Source organism: Durio zibethinus, chromosome 28 (assembly GCF_047325235.1).
Source record: "Durio zibethinus cultivar Kanyao isolate XHJ-2024 chromosome 28, ASM4732523v1, whole genome shotgun sequence".
In the NCBI taxonomy this organism is placed as follows: Eukaryota; Viridiplantae; Streptophyta; class Magnoliopsida; order Malvales; family Malvaceae; genus Durio; species Durio zibethinus.
The window spans coordinates 2,578,801-2,594,024 of NC_143189.1; the positions used below are offsets into that span (position 1 = coordinate 2,578,801).

Here is a 15,224-nt window from a genome sequence, read left to right on the forward strand (position 1 = left end):
TTCACAAAAGCCTCATCTATAAGACAACAATAAATCCCACAGGACCCACATTGTCAAAGCCAATAAATAAAAGAAAAAGCCTAGAACCCAACAAAATGAAGAAATCTACAAGGGAAAAACCGAAATAGAGGGAAGCAACAAGATTCAGATGCGCATACTACAATCTTTCCGTTTCTCTCCATGTGTTCTTCCCCTTTGGGCACCAATTGAGCCCATTTTATCCATGGCGGCAGAGAACGCCTGGAAGAACTTTGCCTTGTCCTGACCAAGAGATTGGACCAGAGGCTTGGTACTTGGGTCCAAAAATAGACCTTGGTCTGAAGCTAACAAACCCAATTTGCCCTCCAAATTTGCATAATAAGCATGGTCGAATAAGAAAGGGGTGGTAACATCGAATGGAGCGACAATGTCAGCATTGCCACCAATATGTGGACATGACATTTTTAGGGCCTTTAGGAGTCTTGGATCAATGGAGGGGTCAGGCTGCTTAGTGCCCTTATAATCATAAAGTCGGCCCACAAAGTGCTCGCAGTGGGCAAAGCCGATAGTGTGGGCACCTGAGAGTACAACCAGGTCTTGGACAGTCAACCCTTTTGAGATGAAGAGTTTGATCATTCGATCGACGGTTGAATTTGCACGTGGGAGGTTGTTGGGGACCCTGGTTGCCATTGATATTTTCCCATCCCACCTGCCTTTCTTCACTTGGTAATAAGGTCCCCCTGTCTGGAAACATTAATTTTCAAAATCGGAAGCAAATCGACACTAATAAAAGGAAAGAAGGAGAAATTATAAGCACTAACCAAATGGACAAAATCTCTGGCTGCAATTGCTAGAATATCAGCACAAGAAACAACGCCAGGGCATTTGCTCTCGACCAAAGTCTTGGCTCTCATTATTGTATCAAACCCTTCAGTTCTCAGGTTCTTGTTGTCCTCAGCATCCTTCTCAGCTAATATCTTACTTCCAGGCTTTGTTTCTAGAAGGATAGACGCATCACAGCCCTACATTACAACAATGATCCATGCAAAAATTTGATTAATCAACTGCTAAAACTTTCACGGTTGGATGCATGCGTGTAGAACTAATCAACGGAATATAATCTGTATTACTTCTACAAAGCAGTCATGGAAGAAGAGACGAATGGTGGCCGGTGCAGAGACAGGGGCTTCTTTGAATTGTTGAGAGGTGATGGAGCCGATGAGTTGTTCAACTTGAGGGCAAGATTTTGCATAGTAATTGACAGAAAGTTGGTGTGGGGGAAGTGCGGCATTGGATTTGATGGCTACACAATTGAAGGAGCTTATAGTTAGAAAGAAAATGATAAGCAAGCAAGTGAAAAAGGAGGAAGAGGAGGAGGAGGAGGAAGAAGAAGAAGATGGATAAAGGACAGCCATGATTGTACAGTCTATAGTGGGCAGCTTAGGACAAAGTGAGCAATAGTAGTGCAGAATATAAAAGTGTTAGAAAAGGTGCAAAAGTTTGTATTGGGACAGATTGCCGCAATCAAAGAAGATCATAATCAACTCCCGTGAAACCAATCGTACAAGAGAGGGAAAGAGAGTGTTCAAGTCATTAACATTGGGGTAAGGAATGGAGGAACTCTGAAACCCTGAAGCAAAGACAATCAGTGTGTATGAATAACATATTGCCCTTCGACACTAGGATCTGCTTAATCATATCCATGTTAGAAAACAATAATCTTTTATCATATAAACATTAACCTGTTTATATGAAAAAAAGAAAAAGAAAATGGAGTAGTTAGTTTTTAATGCCGATGGTATCTTGGTAGTTAATTAAGCAACAGCAAGGAAGCAAACAGTCAATATTGTGGCTGACTACAAAAACAGAAGGCTCGGCAAAAGCTGACATCAGTCAAACCCACTTGCCAACCAAACTTGAGTTCTTAAATGCGATGCATGTGCAAACATGGGAAATCACCATATCGTAGCTCTTTTGACAAACAGACTAATCAGAGCCATTTGCTTTACTTGCCCTTTTCAGTAATGTTTTAAGTGGAGGTAAGCTTTCCCTTGTGAGCATAGCAAAAGCTGCGAGGACTATCTCACGCTCAAATTCCTTTTTTTAACTTTTGATACCACTAGATTTGTAGACAGAAAAAGGGGCATATTGGAGGAGTCAGGAATAGGCAGTAGTTTGCTGTGGTATCCCCCTTTTGAATAGAGAAATCTCACGTAAGCTTTTGGATTACTGTATTCAGTTTGCTCGACTCAGTGCTGGGTTTGGTGGACATTTTCCCACTCAAATTTGGCCCCAACTCCCAATCAGGTTTTAATAGACACATTCTCTCTCTCTCTCTCTCTCTCTCTCTCTCTCTCTCTTTTTGGAATTTGGTGAAACTACAAGATAAATCAGGTGTGTGATTGTGGCTCTCATGTGTGGGCATTATACTTGTATATGGTTTGTGCCATTTTAAAGCCTGATGACATGCCTTAAATAATTATTTCATTGTTATATTTTTCTTATTATATTATATAATATAATTTTAACATGAATATTTCTTTGGGCCAAAATATATAGCATTTGAGTTCCAAAAGGTAGGTCCAAGCTAGCCCAATTCCTAATTCTTTTTCAGTGGGCTAGAGCCTGAATCCAGCCCAAGATTTGTTTTTGGGTCAAACAAATTGGATCCCAAGATCCAGGTTATCTTTTATTCACAATTTAAGCCAGACTTTCCCAAACGCTGCGTTTTCTTCTATGGGCGCGTATCTGTCTCCGGTTTCACCAATAAGTAGCACCTGCACGAAGAGCGTTTGATAAAATCACCGAACAAATCGAGTTGGACCTGAGTTGACACCGGACTTCAAAACTCGAATACTAATATACAATGCAAAGCTTAACATCAAGAATCACCAGAACCGCAAAACCTTCCGAGTCACTGATAGGGATCCTCTTCAATGAAGCACCATCTTCTTCTTCTTGGCTTCCAAAGCGCAGCTTCTCTGCTTTCTGCTTTCTCTTTGCAGCAACAATATGGCCAAATCCCGCAAAAAGAACTATCCCAGGACGTTTCTTGAAATGGGGTTCGCTTGGTTATTGCAGGACTTCGAGGTTTGCAACTGGGTTCACGCCTTTACAACCCAAGCCATTGGATTCCATCATGGATTTGGACACAGCAAAGAACCGTTTACCTGAGGACCTTGCGTCATTACTCAACTTTTTTATCCCTTTCATTTTCATGTTACTAATATAAGAGAACAAATTGGTTAAGAATTTTTTTTAAACGTTCAGTATCACTTGGGAAGAGGTCATATTGGGTTGACTAAGAAGGCAAAACTTTACTTTCTGTTGTTACAAACTCATTATTTGGTTCCATAATCGTTGCTTGTCTTACTTCTATCTGTCTTGGCAACTCCTTTGTGGAGAGGAAGTGGTTACAGAACAATGTTTTCTCAAGGTTTGTTCAATGTTCATTAGTCTTTGAATTTTGTAATATTGCTTTTATTTGAAAGCTGATTTCTTTTTGTGTTGGTTGAATTCTTAGGTCTATGAGCTATATAACCCTTGACCCAAATAAGGGAAAGTATTTTGCATTCAACGATGCTCATAATCACGTTATGAGTTATTGACTCGTGCATGTGGTAGCTATTAAGTTCAGCAATACGTGTATTATCAATCAAGATAATACCAGTTTCCCGTTGTAATTATTCACATGTTTGTCATTCTCTTCTTTAACGTAGTGTATGATACTATTAGACAAAGCATCATAGCTGTTATGGCTTCTGCAGTTGAAAATAGCCTTTGAAAATGCCTTGGCTGCAGGAGTTTCAATCTATTGGCTGTTCTTGGTGCGTGCTTGGATGATGAATCAAAGAAATGTAACTGACTTTTTGGCTGTTGACTTCCAAAATATTTGTGATGAATGCTTAGGGATGCAATTAGGGTTATTAAATACTAATTATGTCATGCATTAGCCTCCCCCATTAGGGTATTTAGATGGCAGATGCCAGTGAAGTAGACAAACAAGTTCTATATCCATCCATGAAGTTGTTAGTTTGCTCGAGCGTTTATTCACAATTTTCTTGCAGTGCAGTTGCCACACATGCTTTTCACCCGTCCTGAAGATTACAAAGCAAGAGGAACTCAATCGGCTCCTTACTTCACTGCATCCTTTTACACAGAATTTACAGAAAGCAAGGACTTGGTACTTATTCGAGGAGATATCATTTTTACCAGCTAAGTTTAGTAACGAGAAAGCTAACCCCAGAGTTATGGGATATAAAACTTAGTTTATTGTTGTTTTTGTAAGCTTAGTGACGAGGAAGCGAAGTGGCTCCTGGAAACCACTCTATCTTTTTATCTGAATGATTCCAGGTACAAGCTGGTTGAACGTTTCAATAAAGAAACACACGATTTTGAGTTCAAGGATGTGTGACAAAGCCTTGGACATGCCCAATCTATAGCTTCTTTTAATGACATTTGCTGAACTGCAATGCTGCTTTGTGAAGAAGTCTGAAGCAGTAATGTTTCCACTGAGGCAAATATGTTATGTTTCTAACAGAGGTCATGCTCGACCCTGCTTGTTTCGTATGTAATGAGTGCTCATAAAAGAAATGATGAACGTGAAGAACTTACATTCCAATTGCAATTGAATAAGGTTTTTATTTCCTTTATTTCTTTTTGAACAATTATTTTTTATATTTTTTATTGCAAATATAATCATTAGCAAACAAATAATTCATATAATAATAATGGATCCGACGACTCGGGTCGGGTCGGTACGTTGAAACGAAATCTCCTAATTCCATTCTTTTGTTTTTTTATCTCAGTTTCCCAGTTACCAAACGGAGAACAAAAAAACCTAGAAAAACCCACTCCAAGTATATATTTTTAATTTCTCTCTCTCTCTCAAATTAATAATATAAATTTTCAGTTGAATTCTTTTTTTTTATTGTTATGTTAATATTGTTGAATTTTCAGTCTCTTAGTTCCTTAAATCCACCAAATGGCTGACGCTGCCGAGGAAGCCAAGCAAATCGAGAAGCTCTACGAATTCGGCGAACGCCTCAACGAGGCCAAGGATAAGTCTCAGGTTGGCCCCTCCTCCCTCTCTATACCTAGGGTTTTTCTTTTCTATCTGTAACTTGTTTAATCTCTGGTACAGAGTGTCAGAGACTACGAAGGAATCATCGATGCCACGAAAACAAGCTTAAAGGCGAAGCAATTGGCTGCGCAGCTAATTCCTCGCTTCTTCAAGTTCTTCCCCAACCTCTCCAGCCGTGCTCTCAATGCGCACTTCGATTTGATTGAAGAAGAAGATTTGGCGGTTAGTTCATATATAATCTACGCTCTTTTCACCGCTATACAAGTATTCTTTACATTTATTTTCGTTTTTACTATATCTGGGTACTGACAAATTGGGTAATTAAAGTGGAATTTTTAGTAACTGTCTTCAATTTAATTAAATTTAAACTTTTTATAGGTTCGGGTGCAAGCGATTCGGGGCCTTCCTTTATTTTGCAAGGATACAAAGGAGTATATTTCTAAAATAGTAGACATTTTAGGGCAACTCCTTACTGCTGGTAAAAATATAATTCCTTTTAATAGTTTGTACAGTTACTATGTCAAATTATGTGTTTTTTGTTGTGTATTTAACCTTGTCTTTGCTTTACTTTGTTTGTTCTAGAGGAGATTGTGGAGCGTGATGCTGTTCATAAAGCCCTAATGTCTGTGTTGAGGCAGGATGTGAAAGGTAATGTTGCATTCTCATGAAATCTGGTAATTTATGCTTTAATTTTATTGTAATGGTGAAATTTGACTCTAAGTTATTGGTAATATTACATGTTTGAGTTATTAGACCAAATTTGTTAGAATTTGAGTTTGGTTATATTGATACTTTGAGTTGATACCATTCTTTATCGGCCAAGGCAGATTTCATGTCTTTTAATGTCTCCAAAATCCATGATATTTGGTCACTGTGCTTTTTATAAGTGCTTCTTTTAATGTGGCTTTTTCACTAGGGTTTTGTCACTAAATTTGTGGGTCTTATGGTTCATATTGCCTTTATTCATTTCCTCTTCAATGGGCAAGAAGATGTTTGGGTTGTTTATGTAGGTCAAGAGCTTTGTGAATAAAAGAACTTTGGGCATCTACTTAATGAAATACTAAGTTAGATTGCAATGGTTAAATTGATAAGTGTAATCAACCACTTTTTTATGCTGTAATATCCTTGTAAATTTGGCACCAATCAATTATGTGAACACTTCATTTTCTGGAATTTTTGTTTCTCGTTTTATCCTTGATGACTAGATTTTCTTGTGAATGCAGAGTCCTTGACTGCATTGTTCAAGAACATTTGGAATGTTGAGGACCCAAGTCAAGATGACACTATACGCGACAAGGTTTTGTGCTTTATACGAGATAAGGTTAAGACTGCTTCTTTGTTTACCCGTTATTGCTATTCTAGTGCATTGTTTTGTGTGATAATTGGGGGAAATCAACTATGTTTGTAGGTTTTTCCTCTTAAAGTTGAACTCTTGAGACCTCAGGAGGAAATGGAAAAGCATGTAACTGATTTAATTAAAAAGGTACTATTTTGATTTTACTCTAAGCATTCATCATTTTTTCTAGTCTCTCCTTCTTCCACCAGAATTGCAAACTTTCAATTTTGAACTTGGACTGGAAGACGCTGGATTGATTTTATTTAATTCCATTGCAGAGTTTAGGAGATGTAACTGGAGCTGAATTCAGAATGTTTATGGACTTTCTAAAAAGTTTAAGCATATTTGGGGAGAAAGCTCCTCCTGAGCACTTGACTGAACTTATTGGAATAATTGAAGGGCAGGCTGATTTAGATGCACAATTTGATGTGAGTGCTTGTTTGCTGAATATTGGTTTAAAATCTTTTCTTTATGATGCCTGACTTGATTCTATATGATGTATTACATATACCAAGTCACCTCTTTGCATAAGTTAATGTAATACTCATTAGAGAGGATGTCGCACCTTAAAATTTAAAAATAGTTGTACCAGTCAACATTGTCTCATTCAGGTTCATCATTGCACTGTCATTTTGTGAAATTACTTTGTAACTATTCAAATGGCTTTTGGATGCAGGTTTCAGATGCAGATCATATAGATAGGTTGATATCATGCCTGTTCATGGCTCTTCCATTTTTTGTGGTAAGAATTGCTTTTGATATTACTAAATATCTGCTTTTCTCCCGTTAAATATTCTTCTGATATATGAAATTTCTTATCTGTCTATTACCTCTAAATCATTTTACAGAGGGGTGCATCTGGGAGCAAATTCCTCAACTACTTAAACAAGCACATTATACCTGTTTTTGATAAGGTGAAATACTATTTTGTGACCTCAACTACTGCAACACGTGTAATCTAAGCTCATTTTGCATGAATCCTGGTATTATTGCAGTAAATATACATTCATTCTAGTTAGTTCCTTCTTCTTTACTGTTAGCACTGTTATTTTGATACTTAATGAAAAGTGCTTATGATTATTTTTCTAGTCTCTAGTGATTATGAAGATTTGCATTTTGTCATAGATGTGGATGGATCTTTTAAGTTTTTCTCTGAGCTCCAGAGCTTGGGCATTTATTTTTTTCTATTTGAAGTTTTTGAATTCCTTTATTCGCTTGGTACCTTTTAGTTAATAATCAGAGCTTCTGAAATTAGGATTGATCTGATCCAACAATATGTTTATTTTAGTCTATTTACCTTCTTGTTGGTGGGAAATCTGGAGGGCATGGAAGTGTTAATGCAAAAGTTTCATGTCATATGGTTCAGGCTATATTCTGAATGGCAACGGAGTTTGCTGGAAAGTAGCTAGTGGCCAATAATATCAGTGTCATTTATAAAATTTAGCATGCCTTAACATATATTAACATCCATTTGGTAGAAAAATTTGAAATGGTAATGCCTTAAAAGCCCTAGAAAAGTTTCTAAAATATGATGAGGTGTCTCTTGGTCATTTTTATACATCTGAATGTTCCCTGAAAATGGGAATTACTTTGTACTAGAAATTCTTGAGGAACTCTGTTTTGTGAAGACTCTTGCATGACCCTCAATTGTTTTACTGAGTTGGTAGCACTGTGGTAAGGAATACATTCTAAAATATTTGTGTCTTACAGCTTCCAGAGGAACGAAAGCTAGATTTGCTCAAAGCTTTAGCAGAAATTTCTCCTCACACCACACCACAGGATTCACGCCAGATTCTTCCTTCTGTTGTTCAGCTTTTAAAGGTATGAGTGCGCATTTTCTTATCATATCTTGTTGAGTTCTTGGAGTTTTGTGATAATAATTGTCTCACACATGTTTATAGTTATATCAACTCTATTATCTATAAATCTTTTTTTTTTCTTTCTCAGAAGTACATGCCTCGGAGGAAGATTGGAGAAGAAACAAACTTTACCTATGTTGAATGCTTGTTGTTTTCATTTCACCATTTAGCTCACAAGGTTGTTTTTTTTTTTTTTTTTTCCTCCAAAAACTTTTTAAAAACAAAATTTTCTTACCCACATAAATTATGCAATTCTTATTCGATTATTATTGTTACATAGGCTCCCAATGCCACAAATAATCTATGTGGTTACAAGATTGTGACTGGTCAACCGTCAGATAGGCTTGGGGAGGACTTCTTAGAGTATTATAAGGACTTCACTGAGAGGTAACCTTGACTCTCTTCTACCCTATGCTATAAAATTTTAAAATATAAAAAATAACTGATTCTTTTCGTCTTACTGTATCTTGATGAAGCTTTCTCTGTTTATAACAGTCATAATTTATTTGTGTTTATTTGTGTAAGTACATATCAATAAGTTCATTTTGTTGAAGACATTATTTGTATCGTTTTATCTTAAAAATTCTTGCGGAAGTAGTGAATAGAAGTTGAGCAACAGGGATCTTATAGCAATAAAATCTGATGTGAGTTATTTAGGTATCACTAGATGAAGTATGTTAGACAGACATCTGTTAATGACCTGTTTCTTTCTTACTCCCATTTTGTTCCCAGTTTTTAACAAGTGCTTAAACTGATATATATGTTGAATCTGTGAATTAATTGAGATATTTACCAATGACTTCTATTTTTAAAGAAAAAACAAAAGATACAATCTATCAAACAGACTTACACAATTTGTTGAGGAACAAACAATTGCTCTAGGGTTGTTTAAGGTGGGGCTGTAATCCATTGTTTAAATTCAACATAGAGGTCCAGGTTGGCTGCAAGCTAACTACACAAATCAATCTAGAATGCTCCGATGGAAAGAAAATTTGAAGTGCCCTCAAACCAATAATCCTCAGTTGAATTGTTGTCATCATTTTTGATAATGCTTCTTGTGTGCTATTCATACTAACTTTTTAATGAATGGTGATCCAGATTGAGTAGTGTTGAAGACCTAACTAGGGCCACCATGAAGAAATTAACTCAGGGAATGGCTGGGCACAACAAAGCAATGGCAGCTGCTAAATCCGATGAAGCGAAGGATATCATTGTGAGTTTATTCTTAAAAACCTGCATATTATATTTTCTGTTTCCTTTTTGACTTTATCCTGCATTTTCTGCTTGCAGAAAACTCAAAAGCAGAATACTACAACTGGATTGCGTACCTGCAATAACATTTTAGCTATGACAAAGGTAAAAGGGAGTAAAATTTGTCTTCTAAGCTTGTGCCATGTGTGCCTAAACTCTCAGCAGCTTATCTATTATTATTTACCTTTTCAGCCCTTACATTCAAAAACACCTGTATTTATTGGAGATAAGAGTGTCAACCTTTCTTGGAAAGAAGCTATAAAACCTTCTGTGCCCTCCAGTGCAACTGCAACTGGGTAAGTTACCTGTTTGATCTTTAACCGTTGTTGTTTTCTGCTCGATGTTAGATTTCTTTCTACCCTTCATGTATTTTTGGCTTTACTGAGAATCAGACCGCATGATTAAAACCTGATGCAGGGGTTTATGAGCTGCATAACTTTAATAGAATAAAACCAAATAAAATTAAATTCGTTTTCATACATGTATCAAGTTGACTCTTGCTACAGTGTGCCCCTGAAAGAGAACAATTTCTATGTTGCATAATTGTTGTGCAGGTTGAAGCGACCTGCTACTGCAGCTAATGGGTCAAATAATTTGGTGACAAAGAAGGGCCGTGGAGCTGGTGGCATGCAAAACCAGCTTGTTAATAGAGCATTGGAAGGCATATCATATGGTGGGAGGGGTGGTGGAAGAGGCAGGGGGAGGGGGAGGGGTTGGGCAGGACGCGGAAGAGGAAGAGGCTACCGGTAGTTTGATGCATGAAACAGAGTACAATGATGATCAAAATTTGGAGAATCTGTTTGTACCTGAAGAATACAAAGAGAAGTCATTGATTTGTTAAAACCTACCATCATTTCGTGACAAGTTTTGTTTGATTCAGGATGCTGATGAGTTTTAAGACTCATCGGGATCTAACAACAGCCATTCTAGTCCTCTGGAGATTGATTTAAAGTTGAAGGGATAGCATTAGGAATTTGAGTATCCTATTCAAGTTTAATTGTAGTTGAGCAACCATTGCATACTTCTTAGAATGTGTGGAAGGCTGTATCTGAAAGACAATTTCATAAGTATGATTATGTAGAACGTGACCCAGTTTGTTAAAGTTGATTGTGAACTTAAATAAGCATTCCATTTTGTTTTTTTAATTTTAAAAATAAACTAGAATTAGTCCCCGCGCTCACACTCCTTTTTTTTATATCTACTTTTTAAAAGACCGTTATCTTAAATGTTTAATTTCCAATTTCCAAATGAATTGTGTTTAATTAATAATCGGTTTAACTATAATAATATCATTAATTTATAACTAATTATATTGCGTTTTTTAATTTGATATTTTAAAGGAAAAACTTGTTTGCTCAATTTATTGTGGTTAAAATGATTATAGAAAACCCCCCCAAAAAAATCAATAGCTTGGGGGCAACACTTCAATTAATAGTCGAAGACAAAGCATTTAAAAGCCCAAAGTTGTTTTCTTAACGGTACAATCCCTTCATCCACTGACTGCCTTGAGAATTGCTGGACAAGTGCAGCAGGGAGTCAATGTGATGGTAACCTTCTTATCCTTCGAAGAATGTGATACTTGTTTTGTTTATTTGTTCTTAGATTATTGAAGGGATGTTCCTCTTCAAGTGATTTCTTCTTCACCTTAATGTTCTTCTAATTGGCAGTTCATCCGTTTTACCGCACTGAGGTTTTGATTATAAATTTTCTTCCAAAAGAAAGTGTGCAATGCTAACTTCATGTCAACATATCTCACATACATATATTTTTATCCCCTGTTGTCTATCTTTGTGACAATTGGACACTGTTATGTCCACTTCGTTCTTGCCATGATTCCAATAGAAAGAGTTGGGCATCTCTGGTGATTCTAATATAAATGAAACAGAATTTGTTAGAGGAGTCTCAAATTGGCTAAACAAGGCAAATAATGATGCAAATGATCTTGCTCAGGGAGAGAGCAGACGGTTTTCACATTAGTGCAAATTCAAGGGCATAAATAAATCAATCAATACGGTAGGATTTTGTTCAAAAGTGGAAAATCATGTTGTCATGAACGTTTACTTGCAAATGCAGAAAAACAATAATGAAGAGGAGCAAAGTTTGTTGCCTTCCAAGAAAGGGAGTGAAGAGAGAAGGGATACTGATAAACCATGGTGGAATCACTCCAAGGCTGCTTTTCTCATCACTCTGGGAACTGCTATTACAATTCTGCTAAAAAATCCCCTCATGACAACACATATATATAGAGTATGGACTTCCCTACTTCCGCAAACATTCCCTCATTCTTGGACTCATATGTGGTAATACCCTTGGCCTTGAGCTTCAAACTAGCATTGATGACAATAACTTCAGCAAAACAGAAAACAAAAATGGCCGTATCTCTTTGACAATTTCAGAGGTTATTTCTCTCTGACTTGTATATATGCTTTGTGTTTTGAATGAATTTTGAAATCGAGCCATATGCATTTGTTACTAATATTTTAAAAGGGATGGGGGAGCTTTATGGTGTGGTGTTCATGAACAATGTGATGGTTTGGTAATCTTCTTGGGGCTTGTATACATAAGAGATATTTCATCCATTAAAAGCAAATATATGTTATTCACAAGATCATTTAATATCCATAAAACAAAACCAGTCTATTGTAGATAGCATGCCCCTTAATCTAAACTTGTTTGGAACTACATTCTCTAATTAAAGAGGGCATGCACCGATTTAGAGCTTTAGGTTAAGATCAATGGAGGAGTCTCCTGTTTTTTCAGTACAAAATTTCTCATTTTTTAAGCTTAGAGTAGCTTCGGCTGCACCCTTTTGGTCTTCTGGTGATAATAAGAATCTAAAGAAATTCTTGTTGTGAACTGATACTTCTGATCCTGATGATGACCTTTGGAGCAACCCCTCAGTGTTTTCCTTCATTTCCTGAAAATGAAAAAAGACAAACAAAAGTAAAGCACAATGAAAATCATGCAAGCAAAACACACTTTTCAAACCAAGCAAAATGAAAACAGATTCCCTTTTAAAGTTCAATATCTTACTTGGAAAGGGAATCGCTTGATGAATTTGGAGATGTCTGGTTGACAATTTTGAGTTGATGGCAAAGGAGTTGTTGGAGAGCCTAATGGGGGGCCACTGCCATTGCTACTAGGGTTCCCATGATAATTGACACATGTTTTTACTTTCAGCTCCGAAGGGCTACTCGGCATTGGGTCTCTGATAATTTCAAAAGCCCCAAAAAAGATAAATATAGCCAAAATCACTTAAAATTATGAGCTGGTGAGGATGTGGAACCTCATGTATTTACATATATTAATGAAAATATCAGGTGAGGAGGCTAACCTGGATGCTGTTCCGAGATTGAACCCACCATGGTTGCTGGACGAAGATGAAGGATCAAGCCTGGAAATCTGAAGGTGGAAAGGGGGGAGTTGACATGGCATATGAGGAGGAGCTGGTGGCCAGTTGTCGACAGGGAAATTAGGCCTTGGCCGCTTGGCGCCGATCATCTAATTAAAATAAGTAAATTTGGCATTAGGAAGGACTCCATATTCGCAGTTGATCCTTCTCAATCAATAAAACAAGTCAGATTAAAGGCCTATATATAGAATTTTTAGATAAAGAATCGAATTCACATGCAGTTACACTCACTAAGTTCTAGTTTCATCGACTGTGTTGAGAACCGATGATAATATATTTAGAATATGTTGTGAAATGTTGGTTTAGTTATCATCTTCTCTTACATTTTTAATTAAAGCATCCTTAAAGAGAAGCAAAGAACTGAATCCACATTGAAATGGGTGAAGAAAAACAGCACAAAAAACGTGAGCATTCAAATTAAAGAATTATATTTATATATTTAGCCAAAAAAAAAAAAAAAAAGGAAAGAAACCCATGTAGCAGATTTTCTGATTTATTAAAAGAATCAAGAGAACTATATATATAATTAAGACAAACATAAATAAAATATACAGCATTTAAATTTGCACATGCCTTGTCTTCCTCAGGCAATGTAGTTGTGTAGTTGTGACAAGATTTTTGGTTTGAAGGGGGCTCAATATGATGATACATCCCTGCAGATGATGATGATGGGGTTGATGAAGACGATATTGTTGACGGCGGAAAAAGATTCATCTGCTTGAATTCATGATGACCAATCTTGAAATTAGAAAGAGTAGAAATAATCACAAATTTAATTAAAAAATTGCATAAACTTGACAATTTCTTGATTTTTACCATTGGAGGATGGCAAGGGCCATGGTTCTTTTGCAACATGGGAGGAGAAAAAATTTTGTTATGATCAGATCTGTTTGAAACAAGTATAGGAAATGAAAATTCAGTAGCCGTTTTAGAACTTTCCTCGCCTTTTCTTGTCTCAGGGGAGCCCCACGTTATTGGCAATAACGTTTGTTCAGGCAAAAATATGCCTGATCCGCCAATATAGACTCCTTTACTACGACCATTACCATCCATACTGCCCCACTGTGAATTACCCTTAAGATCACAACTACCATTAACATGGAGGGTCGTCACTGGAGGAAGAAGTGGAGTACTAGGAGTACTGTTGCAGAGATGATTATGATCAGGAAGGAAAGGAACAATTTGTGGTAAAGAATTTGAGGAGGAGGCAAAGGAAGAACAAGGAGGAGGAAAAGTATTGGGAAGAGAGGGAACTAAGGACGAAGAGATCCCTCCAATTATCTCTCCTTTCTCTACTTGACCATCTTTTTTCTCTTGTTCTCGCAATATCTTTTCTAGTTCAGCCACTCCAGGCCCTCTTTTGGGGATTCTTTGTTTCTTTCCCTTCCTTAAACTAGAACTTTCATAGTCGTCATGATCACCCACCACACCACTGGCATTGGTAACCCCACGAACACCAGCGTTGTTGCCTGTATTGTTGCTGCACATTGGTCTGGTTTTCCTGCACGAACACCAATGTAATAAGGCATTAAAAGACCATCAATCTAAACATTTAAATAACAAAGACGAAGCAATGAAAGTGGTAAGAAATCCCTATTTTCAAGATCGCAAATCTAAAAGAAGAAACAAAAATCACTCAAAAAACCGAGATACAAGAAAATGAAATCTCGAAAGATGTATAGAGTTGAAAGAGGCTACTTATGCGTAATGAAGAAGTGGCACTAAGGAAAGTCTACCCCTGTTTTAAGCGGATAAAAGATCTTATAAAGAGAAAAAAACGATGTTATAAATTTGAACTTAGCTATCATCGAAATCCCTTTGTCAGTAGTGAGTATATAAGAAGATGAAACTGTCCAAGAGAGTTGCTGCTTTGCTAGTGCCTTTGTTCATGAAGGTCCATAGCAGTATGTGTCTCAAAATCTCTGAAAATCTTTGCCATTTTCATAAGCAGTTGGGAGTTTTTAAATGCCACTGCCCACTTTAGAGTAACACATTTTCATGGAATTTAAGGAGTTTGTTTTGGGCCCCACTTAGAATAATAAGACATTAATTGGTGCTAATTTTGGTTAGTAGTTCGGAAGTAGACCCCAATTTTGCCAAGCATTAACGTTTGCATGAATGAAAAGCCTTATTAATTCAAGGTAATTTTAAAATAGATTATGAACATGGTTTAAAATTTTAATAAAAATTATAAATGAATTTAATAAAAAAAATATATTTTTAAATCGACATAAATTATAACGTATAAAATATAATATAAATACATAAATTATTAATATTTTATATAATAAAAAAATATTAATT

At 36.5% G+C, this 15,224-nt stretch overlaps 3 protein-coding genes and 1 pseudogene across 6 annotated transcripts; 2 read left to right on the forward strand and 2 right to left on the reverse strand.

Moving 5' to 3' along the window:
- On the reverse strand, positions 1-1,611 carry LOC111280537 (peroxidase 19-like). The gene is made up of 3 exons (XM_022868008.2): positions 1,110-1,611; positions 801-1,001; positions 1-723 (listed from the first exon to the last, which is right to left on the reverse strand). Exons 1-3 carry the CDS (start codon positions 1,392-1,394, stop codon positions 145-147), a joined length of 1,065 nt encoding a protein of 354 aa, XP_022723743.2. The 5' UTR covers positions 1,395-1,611; the 3' UTR covers positions 1-144.
- A 1,112-nt stretch (positions 1,612-2,723) lies between these two features.
- LOC111281060 (uncharacterized) lies at positions 2,724-4,528 on the forward strand (annotated as a pseudogene). The gene is made up of 4 exons (XR_016335029.1): positions 2,724-3,198; positions 3,289-3,415; positions 4,052-4,198; positions 4,268-4,528. The product of XR_016335029.1 is annotated as an uncharacterized LOC111281060 (transcript).
- A 70-nt stretch (positions 4,529-4,598) lies between these two features.
- On the forward strand, positions 4,599-10,631 carry LOC111281059 (apoptosis inhibitor 5-like protein API5). Of its 3 annotated transcripts, XM_089757308.1 has the most exons (18): positions 4,599-4,615; positions 4,788-4,838; positions 4,939-5,050; positions 5,123-5,284; positions 5,441-5,540; positions 5,645-5,710; positions 6,286-6,383; positions 6,471-6,545; positions 6,677-6,826; positions 7,075-7,140; positions 7,247-7,312; positions 8,109-8,219; positions 8,346-8,435; positions 8,538-8,644; positions 9,356-9,470; positions 9,548-9,613; positions 9,701-9,804; positions 10,063-10,631. In XM_089757308.1, exons 3-18 carry the CDS (start codon positions 4,964-4,966, stop codon positions 10,256-10,258), a joined length of 1,659 nt encoding a protein of 552 aa, XP_089613434.1. In that variant the 5' UTR covers positions 4,599-4,615; positions 4,788-4,838; positions 4,939-4,963; the 3' UTR covers positions 10,259-10,631. The 3 variants fall into 3 exon arrangements, with proteins under 3 accessions (XP_089613434.1, XP_022724374.1, XP_089613435.1); XM_022868639.2 differs by lacking the exon at positions 4,599-4,615 and having other exon boundaries at positions 4,718-4,838; XM_089757309.1 differs by lacking the exons at positions 4,599-4,615; positions 4,788-4,838 and having other exon boundaries at positions 4,851-5,050.
- A 1,425-nt stretch (positions 10,632-12,056) lies between these two features.
- On the reverse strand, positions 12,057-14,897 carry LOC149510626 (uncharacterized). The gene is made up of 5 exons (XM_089757310.1): positions 13,737-14,897; positions 13,494-13,634; positions 12,843-13,009; positions 12,542-12,716; positions 12,057-12,425 (listed from the first exon to the last, which is right to left on the reverse strand). Exons 1-5 carry the CDS (start codon positions 14,406-14,408, stop codon positions 12,222-12,224), a joined length of 1,359 nt encoding a protein of 452 aa, XP_089613436.1. The 5' UTR covers positions 14,409-14,897; the 3' UTR covers positions 12,057-12,221.
- Positions 14,898-15,224: the final 327 nt, after the last annotated feature.